This window comes from Grus americana, chromosome 18, assembly GCF_028858705.1.
Source record: "Grus americana isolate bGruAme1 chromosome 18, bGruAme1.mat, whole genome shotgun sequence".
Classification (NCBI taxonomy): domain Eukaryota; kingdom Metazoa; phylum Chordata; class Aves; order Gruiformes; family Gruidae; genus Grus; species Grus americana.
This window is the reverse complement of record NC_072869.1, coordinates 514,021-525,986: the sequence shown is the minus strand read 5'-3', so window position 1 is coordinate 525,986 and position 11,966 is coordinate 514,021. Positions and strand designations below refer to the sequence as shown.

General features: G+C 47.0%; 1 protein-coding gene across 11 annotated transcripts in view; it reads right to left on the bottom strand.

The window, feature by feature from the left end:
* Positions 1-11,966, bottom strand: part of PGS1 (phosphatidylglycerophosphate synthase 1) — a 38,135-nt gene that overhangs the window by 20,344 nt on the left and 5,825 nt on the right. For 4 of the 11 annotated variants that reach the window (XR_008579719.1, XM_054846288.1, XM_054846287.1 and 1 more), the window contains exons 2-8: positions 11,272-11,349; positions 10,136-10,235; positions 9,256-9,445; positions 8,713-8,894; positions 7,267-7,800; positions 2,832-2,980; positions 346-488 (exon numbers count right to left, since the gene is read on the bottom strand). Coding sequence is in view for 7 of the 11 variants with exons in the window: in XM_054846288.1 (XP_054702263.1) it covers positions 369-488; positions 2,832-2,980; positions 7,267-7,800; positions 8,713-8,894; positions 9,256-9,445; positions 10,136-10,235; positions 11,272-11,349 (1,353 nt within the window). In the remaining 4 variants the exon portion in view is untranslated. Of the gene's footprint in view, positions 1-345; positions 489-2,831; positions 2,981-6,567; positions 6,873-7,266; positions 7,801-8,712; positions 8,895-9,255; positions 9,446-10,135; positions 10,236-11,271; positions 11,350-11,966 lie in introns of those variants that run through there. The other 7 variants (XR_008579721.1, XR_008579720.1, XR_008579722.1 and 4 more) reach the window with 4 other exon arrangements.

The following is an 11,966-nucleotide window of genomic DNA, read 5'->3' as shown; positions in this document are numbered from 1 at the left end:
CCAATGTTTTCTATTAGCTGGTCAAGATAAAATAAACACAGTCCCTCTGCCCAACACACTAAAAGGGACATTTCAGAAACGGAAGTTGTATTTCCATGCATGGGAAATACCCTTGTGTGGCTTCTCTTTCATTGCCCCTTCCAGAAATTCGAGTTGACGAAACCCAGCATAGACCCTGAGCAACGGATTCTAGTCAGTGGCAAGTACTCCAGAAAAAGAGAGATGCCTGTTTGTTCCCCACATCATCTATGTTTCCATCATCTATTTCTTCCACACGATAAAAAGCACTGCACTTACTTACTAATTGCAGTCAGTGCAATATAAATTCCCCATAAGAAAACTCACCCAAAGCAGCAACTTTTCTTCTTTCAAAAGAAATTCTTGATCAGAGGTGTTACCAGCTTCACCCACAGTTTCACATAACGACTTGGCTGCTCAAATGTTGATGATGAGACTACACCTGAGCTGAGGTAAAGCTGCTCCTGCTCCTGCACAGGGAAAGAAACATCATCTCAGTAAATCCTAAGTGTTAAATTATAAAATGGCCTTTAGGAAAAGTGAGTTCTCAGATAAAACTGGCCATCGGTCCCGCCAAAAGGACACATCCTGTTTCCCACAAGCCCAAAGATAAGAGTCTCATTCCACACAGCACACCCAGGAAGCCTCCAAGGAGCCAGCCCAAGGATCTGTCCTTCACACCCGCCCATCACAGCACTCCACCTTTCTGTGACCGTCAGTGTGCTAAGTAACCAAACCTCAAGAATTAGCAATTTAAACTACAGAGAGCAAAGGTAGAAGGTTTTGCCTTTTTGTGCCCCACAGTTGCAATAGAGCTAAGCTTCAGTTTCAGGAAAATCCTAAATCCCTCACTGTAATTGCCAGAAAAGGAAACCTTACCATAATCTCAAGAGACTGGCTTACGCAGCTCTTTCTAGACACAGCTCAAGTGCTGTGTTTTCAAATGAATATGCAGTCATGATTTCAACTAAATTACCAGAAACACTTAGGCTTGTCCAGTGTGCACACAACACTGCTGAAGGAGGAAATGAACCATCATGATGATAATACACACTCGCATTGCACGTGAAAGCAGCTGTTTGATCAAAGGTAGAAGTGGTTTTCTTATCAAAGCCAGTTACATTTCTAGATTTGCAGGCAAACAAGGAGCAGAGCATCTACTGTAAGCCTGTTCATAATCTTTTTTTCACTAGTTAAGCTGTCACAAATGACAGAGAATACTCTGTGCTGTTTAAATTCAGGGTGGAACAGGGAAGCAGGAACCAAGCATTGGAAAGTAACACCAAAAAGATGAACCAACAACAGAAGGAAGACATTTGCGTGCTGAATCAGTCTGATTTTGGAAACCCCAAATGCTCTAAGAGCTATAGTCAGCCCTGCTATGCAGACTCTACACCATGGTCATCTGGTGCAGTGAGGCTGTCCGATCACTGGAAGCAAGACCAGCTGTCTGAATTGAAGTTCCGTTCATTCAGTAGAGCACCCAAAGATACCCAGACCACTCAAATTTCTTCCCAAATCTCATCACACATTTTTAAAATGGAACTGAATGTTACATAGGCAAAGTGATTTCATGGCAGCGTACCAGCAATGTATTAAGTCTTCTAAACAAAGATCACAGAACAGTAAACAACCAGTCAATCTCCAAATCAGCTTCCAGCAATGGGAATGGTTTAAAGCCCTGGAAATTAGATCACTGCAGCACTGTTTGAGAAAATTCCTTTGTCATATTTTCATTGATTCTCCCCTTCCATTAGAAACAAGTAGAGGCAAGATATGAATTGAAATGTTCAAGCAACTCTTCCAGTAATAGAATTGTTTTGATTAGATATACTCTGACTCATCCTGTGGAAGAGCCCTGATGCAACAGGGCAATTCCCATTGATCTTGAAGACAACTGTGCCTCCTTATGCCAGGACTTGGCTTAATAGAATGCATTTTTAAGATCCCTAAGTCTCACACAGAGGCACCAAACCAATTTGCTTTGTATCAGAGCACTACATGAGACATTACTGGGGACAATGTCAGTTCTGGCAGAAGATTCAGAGTCAAGACAGCTGGAGAACCAGACAGGGTTTAAAGAGGTAGCAAAAGTGCTACCAAAGTGCCAAACAAAAAAGAGCCCAAAAACTTGGGACACTGAACATTAAACCACTGAAAAATGTTTGGGTCAAGGCATTAAATAATGCCTTCTTACTATTCATGATTATGTTATGTCATGTAACTTCACTGGCAACACGAGCAGCCCAGAAATCGTCTTATTGCAGAAACTACACTAAGATCCCCCGCCTCTGTTCACCTCCATAGCCTGTAGGCAGCCACCCAAAACCTTGGCATTTCTATTCCTACAAAGGATTTCCCAAATGCCCAAGGAGCAAAGTCCTCCAGCAGTCTGAGATCAGCAGTTCACAGGGCCTGACCTCACTATCCTAGAGCATGGTGTGACCTTGGCAATACCCGAACACTGGAGATAAAGCCCAAGAGCGTGCTGTGTGATCAGCAAGCAGGGGAGAGCCAGCAGATGCTCTCTGAATGCCACGTCTCTCAGCATCCACTGCCTGAGCACTCCTGATGCTCGAGTTCACTGGGGACACACATTCTTTCCCGTTACGGCCTCCATTTCCCAGAAACAGGCACTTGCAGCAGGCATCTCATCAATAGTCACTTAACTGACAGCTCCTGGAGACTTCCTATGCTCAACAAGGTTTTGAATTATTGTGGCTGTAGGTTTTTATTGCAACTGCGTCATCAGCATTCCCTATGTGACCAAGAAGCACAACATCCATGTTATCTCCCCAAGATCAGCCACTTACCTGATGGAGTTGCTGCTGCAAAGCTTTATTTTCTGTCACTATCGCAACCTGAGCTTCCAAGTCCCGATGAACTGATCGATACCCAAAATTAGGAGAGCCGATCAGAGTTAGGCAGGGAAGATCGCTTCCTGCCAGGTACAGCCAGAGGCCTACAGGAAAAGCAGAAGAAAGGAAGCGTGGCAGACAAAGGAAATGACCAGGGTAGCCTCAAACAATCACTTCACTTAGAAGAAATGAATTAAACATGTCAGATTACAGTAACTATAAAAGATCACGACACAAAGCAAGCTTCCTTACAGATGGTCTAGCACATCTTGTAAAGCTTCATGTGAATCTTGGGGTACCCTTGCACAGCTTGCGTTGTCCGAACTTGTGCTCCTAACAGGGGGGCTGCAGCACACTCGGTGCCGCCCTAGGGACACGTTCTTAAGAATGTAAATGCACTGCATGGAGGGGCCCTACAGTAGTCCAGAACGAGTCACTATCATTAAATTAGAGGTTATTTTGTACCACTATGGCATGTCTCAGAAACACTGAAAACAGACAAAGAGTCTTTCAGCAAAGGAAAGCCTGCACCAAGCAGGAGAGCAGCAGGCAGGCTCGGCCCGGAGCAGTCAGTTCCAGGACTGGAAGCGGTGCAGTCGCACTGTGACTAACGCCTTTCCTGAGACCGCACAAGACAGTGACATGACGAGGCATCTCCCTGCTCTGACAGGTGAATTCACATGAAATAAAGGCTCGTAAGAGAAGTGCAATTTATTACACCCACTCACTTCCTGAGGAGCCACCCGAAGATGAAACCAAACTCTTGCCAGGATGCAAGACTCCCAGGTCCACTCACCACCACAGTTCACACACAACTTTGTCAGTGCAACAACAAGAGCAAGCGTGAAACAACCCGGGACTGTTTCGCAATCACAAGATGGAAACACCATACTATTCTCAAGCACACCACTGTAGCACAGCAGGAAAAACAGCTTGGGGTGCCACAGGAGACCCAGGCCTATTGCCAGGGAGAGTCTATACAGCCATTCTCTGTGTATAAATGGATCCAAGAAGTGTTTGATCTCCACTTAGCAGGCAGAAGCGCTTAGAACAGCCCTGGGCAGGTCCCTGATAGATGGCTTATCCCTACTGCAAGTCACACAAAGCCTACAACAAAGAAACCGTACCATAAAAACCACCTAGTCCTTAAAATAGAAGCAGGTTTCCTAACTCAACCCCAGAGCAGTTCCAAGAATGCCTTGAGTAAGAAGCTGCCGATTCACTGCTGGTTCCTGTAACCTCCTCCCCGCCCCCACATCGCACACACTCAGCAGCTTCGCTGCCACTTTCAGTTACACCTCCCGGCCCAGAGCTGGCACTGCCCAGAACTCGGCGGTACACCGAGTGCCGCAGGCTCGCCCCACCAGAAGGCCTGGGGTGCCAACGCAGGGGGCTCTGGGAGCCACAAAACGCACCTGAGCAGCGCAGAGATTCGGCAAGTTCTGCCACCAAACGGGCCGGCGGCCGCGGGCCGCCCGGTGCCCAGCCGCAGCACAAGGCTCCCAACAGCGGCCCGAACTCTGCCCGGGCAGCAGCTACGAGGAATACGCTTCCTCACTCTTTCTAAGCAGTCACGCGGTAGCCCTAAAGCCTTTACGGTGTCTCTGGCTTTATGGCCACCTGGCAGGATCTGCTCAAACAGTGACTCACCTTTCCAGAAAGTGGAAGCACAGTTTCCCAGCCACCGTTCAATAGCAGTAATGCAGGTTTATCTCGGAGCAAACAGTCACCTGCCTGGCACTCTGTCACCCAACACTCGCGTAGAAGGGACCCTAATCCCAAAGGATGGACCTGTGCCACCCAGAAACGCAGCAGAAGACGGGCAGATGCACCCTGCTGCAGGTAGACTTCCCAATGTTGCACCCAGGAAAAGCCTCTCTCAATGCAGAGGTTTGTGTTTTCTACTCACGCGTGCACGACGGCTGTGCAGCGCTCTGCTACAACTGCTCTCGCACTGAACAAACCTAAGGACAGTGGTAACTCTGGTGGGAATACACACTGCAGGAAGTTGTGCATGAGGATACAACATCTTTTAAGAGGAGCTGGAAGGGGTGACAAAGCAGCAGCCACAGCATTTGGTGTAAATCAGCTAGATCCTATAGGAGACTAAAGGGTGTCTTTCGTCATAGCCCTGAAAAGAAGCGTTAGCAGGCAGCATTTGCTGCTAGGGATCTCATGTCCTCTTCCAGGAGCCAGACTCTATGTGCAACTGCCCTTCATCTGTCTCCAGGGTGTCCTCCTTTTCCCTCTTCTGCCCTCTCCTCTCTCGCACACACTGCCTGACTCCTGCACAGAAACAGGGCAAATCCAACACGTGCCAAAGGGCAGAGCATGCCAGAGAAGGGAGGTACAAGCTGATCCTTCCAGCACTCCGAAGAGCAAACGGAAAGAAGGCAAACATCTCCAAGTGGCCCTCCTGCCAAGCACAGGAGCTGCTGAACTCTGAGTCTTGCATCCCTCTCTCAAAGAGAATACCAGACAGCAGACAGAGCCCAAAGCACTTCCACCAGAAGGCACAGCTGGCCCAGAAAGGGACTGCCTGCCACATGCACTTTGGAAAAGCAGCCCATGCTTTCCGAGCTCAATCTATGCTAAACCACAAAATCCCACTCGGAGTCAGCAGTGCCCAGCAAGAGGAGAAACCTGCGAACCACAGGTCGCTCGAGCACGTGCTTCCTGGAAGACAGAGCACACACGACTTCCCAGCCAGGCAGGCACCTCCCTCAGGCTGCCCTGCACTGAGATAAGGGTTTACTGCACTACGGTTACTGATCTCACTGCAGGAGAGGTGCAACACTTGTGAGAAACATCTGTAGTTTCAACATAGAGGGAGCCTAGTAACACTCGTGTGTTTTCTTTAGTCAAGTGAAGGCCTGCTCAGCAGCTTTCTCTCCCTCTGAACCTTCTTCTGAACAGCCCTGCAGGAAGCAGGGCAGATAGAGGCATTCCCACAATCATTAACAGCCAGACTCCTTAAACACCAGGAGAAAAACTCCAGAACAGGAACAGGCCAGAGCCACAGGGGCTGCATCCTTTCAGCGTTCAAACCAAACACGTGCTGCAAACAACAGAAATGCCCCTCAGCACACTGCAGAGCTGGCTGGGGAAACCTGCATCTTAATTAGTGCTAGACTGGGCAGCTTACGGTAACGGAGTTGTCCTAGGGGACCAGCGAGCCATCGCAGGAAGTGACACAGCGACACAGTGCAGAGCTCTGCTTGTAGAAGATGAGAGCAACAGAAGATGCTGTGGAACACGGCACAGATGTCTCAGCTCGGCTGAGGGCCGTGCCTGACCAGGAGACCAAGTCATTTTGTGAGGTGTTCCACTGGTGCACCTCCACCTGGGAAGACTGTAAGAATCTAAATCTTTATAAAGTGTCACATGCGTCAGACTTCTCAAAAAGAAAAAAAACCCACCAAAAAAACAAACAAAAAAACCCCCAAACCCCTAACCTATCTGCATTATTAAAATCTAATACTGAATAATCAAATACTTACTACTGTGTAGAAAGTAGGAGAACATAATAGTCAAGGACTGCACTTTCTGGAAGGAAAATTTAGAGACACAACCAGCAATACCCAGTCAGGGGAATATTCATGCTTCGGTCAAGGTGCCATTGGACTTGTGAAAATTGTACACAATCTATCAAGCAAGAAATAATCTGAAGTCTCCTACAGAAGACCATGATGGCAGTATTAATTATTTTTATTATTGACTACATTTGTTAAGCAATACTCATTTCTCAGCAACTTCCCCTGCAGCTGCCTCCAGCTCCCAGAAGCACATGGGTGCGTTTATTCACTGTGCTGCACGTTCCTGTATGCCATAAACAGAGGCTGGTGCAAATTCCTCAGCACCTGGATCAGCCTCACGAAGACCTGCAGCCAAGAGAACGTGGCGTCCAGGACCACTGGGGAGTCACCACCAGCTCCCTTCCTGCTTCTGCCGCAGATCCTGCCCTGCGGTCCCTGACACAGTCATCGCCTCTTGTAGCTGAAACCGGCAAGAAGGATACAAGAAACTGAATCACAACTGCTGCTGTGATTATAAATACATCCACGTATTATATATATCTCCATAAAAGGAGATGCCTCCTTTTCTTTCACATCAAGTTTCACATCAAGACAGTGCCTTACTGTTACCACGGGGACAATTCTTATATAATCTCTGGGACTACAATCAGAAATCCAGAGACAAGACATGACTTCGCACAGTTGTCCCCCGAGTGACCCAAACCTTCCAGGTTTATGCAAGATGTCCGAACCTTGGATGAGTATTTTGGAGGTTAGATCTGGATTCGGCACCCAGCCATCCCCTCACTAGTTGCACAATCCAAATACACGCGAGTCTCAAACACCCTCTGAACAGGGGGAAATGGACACCTTACCTTTGGCATGGAAAGTCCACCCAGCCCTGGAGTACTCCTGCAGCTGGACCCTCTCCTGTTGGTGAAGGTAGCAGACCTCACTGTAAAACTGGTGTTCAATGTAAACATAGGCAGCAGGGATGGCGCCTGCCACCCCTTTGGCACCAAAAAACCCATTCACCTCCGGTGAGGCCAGAAGAATCCGATACTCAGCCCTAGTGCCCAGAATGAGGTCCATGTAAGCCTGTGTCAGGTTGAAGTAGCCAGTGGTAAGGTATATCCTGGCATCCCGTTCAGCCTCTGTCAGCAGCGTCTCTGTCACCATCTCATCTATTTGAATCCCAAAAGGTTTCATTTGGATTAAGGGATAGATCCAGGTGTCAGGTTCTGGCCTCAGACCCCCAGATGCTTGAGAGCCTTGCTGGGATAACGAGGAGCTGCCTTGCTGGCTGCTGTGGAAAGTCTTTGCGTGAAGGAGTTCTTGCCGTGTCCTGGCAGAGTTGATTACCTCCATGACTCTCCGATTTGCTATCTCGCAATAAGCCATCTTGTCTCCTGCAGGAAAACCACAAGAGATTGTGTTTCAGACCTAAAGGTACAGAGCTACGCATCACCTATTATGTAGCAGGAAAAACTACTGACAGGGCACCAATATCAGAACAAAAAGGAGCTTACACAAAAGCCACACAACTTTCTTCCCCAAGTCTCTAAACCAGATGTTTTAAGGTTAGCAAGGCTACATTACAGAACCAAAACATTCAGCTTTAAGAGGGGTAAGAAACTTGACTAGCAGCAGCTTGAAAAACCCACTGAGAAGTTAAAAGACCAGGGCCAAGCTAAAATGATAACCAAGAACGAATTGGAACATACAAAATAAGCTGCTGCCCGCAGTCTAAGCTTACATCACACCGCAGTGCACAAGGCCAGGACAAAAACGTCTTATGACGCAATCAGCCTGACAGATAGCTGCCCTTCTCTTCCCACTTCAACACTTGTTCTCAGTCTTCCTAATTCGATATTCATTTGACTTCCAGAATAGACTCAACTACAAAATATTAATTACCAAAACCAGCACTACATTCATGAAACTTTCAGAATGTGTACACACAGAACATCTAGAATTATAGACATTAATATCAAAAATAGAAAGAACCTTTCAAGGAATACAAGTTCTTCTTTAAGGTCATAAGCAGCAGAATTATGAAGAAGCAATGAGATCGTTACAGAGGAACTTTTAGCCTTTGCACTCTCTGCCAGACTAGCTGGTGACACAGCCACTGTGCTAGGAACACTGACAGATCCAGTCTCAAAACTCTAGTGATCCTGATTTTAATAATGGATGGCACAGAAACGGGACACCCCACAGTCTGTACACAATGGTCAGACCCCCAGCAATTCCCAAATGGATGGAATCAAGGCATCCTTACACCCTGGCCGTCACTGCCCTCCTCTGGACCACACCACCACTACCTTGGTACGGGTGTACCATCCCCTCCACCATGCGGACTGTATCATCTCGCTGTAATTGCAGAGACAGATCTCCAATTGCATCCACTAGCTCCGTGAAGAAGTCTGCAATCTCAGGAGAGTCCTGCAGGAGAACATAGCGGTCCTGACGATTGGTGAAGTACAAATCACTCAGGTTTGCGCTAGGAGAGAAAAAGAAGAGTTGAGCTCCAGAGCAGAGCACAGGCACACGATCCTGAACACCCCAGCCTAGGTTACAGATTTCGCTCTGCATATAACTGGACTAACGAACAAATGGGCCATTTCCTTTTGAATCTCAAGAAATCTTTCTTTTTTTCCTTTTGAGAAAGACTCTCTCTTTCATATGAGAACGTCCTACGGAAGAGCTACAGTTGCTCTTCCATCTCAGAAGAGCGTTGATGTGATCACCATGGAAAGACCAGATGCAAATAGCGACATGCAGACAACACTGGTAGCATGCATACCTTGCCTCAAAACCTCAGCTAAATGAACCATACAAGGGCCTGAAGAGGCAGGACTCACCCACTCAGGATGACATTATCATCAAAGAGATAGACCTTGATGTGCTGCAGTCCAATGGTCTCATTAAAACGCTCTGGAATCAGGAGCCTGAGAAGTCCACGCAGGTTTGGGGTGTGGAAGAGGGACACGCGGACTTGCTCGGGGAATCGCTGCAGCAATGGAATTAGCATTGTTCGAGAATTCTTCCTACCTGGGAGACAGGGGGAGTTTCACCCACAGGATCACACCAGAGAGGGGATACATCACGGCACGGCACCACAGCTCCCCAGCTAGAAGCTGGTCACAGAACGAGCGCCCATCTCATCTGCTGGCACTCAACATGTTTTCCTTTATTCCTTTTTGGTTTTAATCACTTTCATTTGCACTATGTCAATATTGAAATCGACACTCAGAACTGTAAGTTCTCTGCTGAATGGGCCTTGGCAACGGTCACTGAGCAGGTCTGACACCGTTCAAGCTTCTTAAGACACGCCTAGCGCCAGTAACACATGCTACAAAGAGTCACCACAAAGGTTTCTGGTTGAGTGCACCACTACTTCCAACAATTCCCACTTTCCCTTAAAAATGACATTTAAAAGAGCATGATGAATAAGGGCAAATGCACTGATGAGTGAACTAAGCAGACAAGAAAGCACAAGTTGCACAGAGCAGAGTTTGGCCTTTCTCGCTCCTACCACCTACTTTTGGAAGAAAAGCTGCTCAGCTTGAAGATTTCTGGGGAATGAGTAGTTACAGGTATACAAAAGGCCAGGTTTTGAAAGGTATATGATTTAAGCAAGTAGGTCCAATCGGTCAACACAGCCTCTCTTTGAAAAAAACCCAAGTTTATCCAGCCTAACTGTAAAATAAGCCTTTGAAGAAAGCAAAGCATCATATCTACCCCGAGATCCCCTGGTGTAGTCAAGAAGAATGGAAACTCTGAGGTTAGACGATTGTTTTGCTTGCAGTGATTTCTCCAGTGTTTCTTCTAAGCAATCCACCTGCAGAGAAGATTTCTCTACTCATTATAGAACACAAAAAAAACTTTATAAGGAGAGCGTTCAGCAGCCAAGAGGCTGATGGTCATGAAAGTTTCCACACCCTAGTATGAGTTCTTCCTAGCCATGCAAAACACTGCTAGTTTAGACTTTGCATCTGTCAGACTGGCATCCTACTCTATCAGCCTAAAGCAATACATGAAAGGGCATCGATTTTGCATGTGCGCATTCTTCAAGCCTCTGCAGAGCAATTCATTTCAGCAGAAAAAGTCCCAACATCCTTCCCAAACCATAAATTTGCATTACCAAAGAGAAACCTTGGTAGGAGTTCACAAATGATGCGGAGACAAATTTATTCCTTAACTAGAAGGCTGTTTGTCACATGCAAAGTCAAATCTTGCATACAAAGCCAGGCACAAAACCCTGTGCAGGACTCTGTCCACCTTTATCCTGCTGTGGAATTTGCATTATAACATAAGAAATTGGCCAAGGTCAGGCTTCTCCCTAAAGGTCTTAGGTAATGCTTTTGTTTCCAGAAGGAAGAACAGGAAACAGAAAAGGTAAACAACATGAAGGAAAACTGACCTCAGTCTTAAATGCGGAGAGCTAGTACTGCATCTGCGTACTGTACTTGGAGGACAAAGCACAGCACCACACACGTACAGCGTTAATCAACAAAAATGCCAGAAACAAAGGTGAAATTGTCCATGATCCCACAGTTCTGCAAAACCCCTTTGAATACTATGCCAGTAACCTCTAACTGTCCGAAAGATCCTGCAAAAAAGTTCAGAAGTTCCATGGCTCTGTACCAGGCTTACAACAGAAACGCCGTGCGCCTCCCTTCCGAATTCCTCTCTCCCCCACCCCATGTACAAGGGAACTCTAAGAAAACTCTCAAGAAAAGGAGAGCAGGTATGTAAAGTGAATCTCTGTTTGGAAGTTTTAAGAACATTACAAGCTCACATACACCTGCAGGAACAGGCAGGCATTTTCTTTTTGCATTCACTTTCTCCCCTTCCCAATCCCTTTCCACACTCACCAGCTCCTGTTCGAGGAGCCCCGTTCCCAGGTATAGCGAAGCCATCACCACTCGCCGTTGGGCTGTTTTTATCTGCACCTGGGAGTAGCAGAAAATAAGCTCAGCTTCGTCTTTAGTCTCTGTGCTGACCAGGAGTTAATGATTCAGACCACAGAAGAGCCGTGGATCCCCTGAGGAGAATCACTTTAGCCAAACCATAGCATTACCCCCCTTGCCTCGTACAAGGAAAGACACCAGGACAACACGCTGAGAGCAAGGATGTAAAACACACAGGTCTTTACAGAGCAGTATCAGCATCACAGATCCAAAAATCAAGGAAGAAATCAATGCTTTCTGAAAAACGGAAGAACGCGTTCACTGCAGCTAAAAGTATTACATACAAGAGCAGTTACCACGCAGTAGCTGCAATGCTGGGATTGTATCGGTATCCTACCGGCAATCCCAGCTTTCATTCTGCAACTGCTTTAATCCTTTGTATCCCATCCTGTGAACAGGTAGAACCTAGAGACCTTTGTTTACAGAGCTCTCCTCTTTTCCCGTGCTCACCACTGACACCACAGGGGGTGGCAGCTGCCGCCTTCATGGCCCACCAAAGCTTTGTTCTCCAACAGCTTACCGTGGTGATCTAAGATCACGTTCCAGAAGTACTGGAACTTGCTTTAAGTACACATTGTGCAAAGACTCAAGCAACTGAG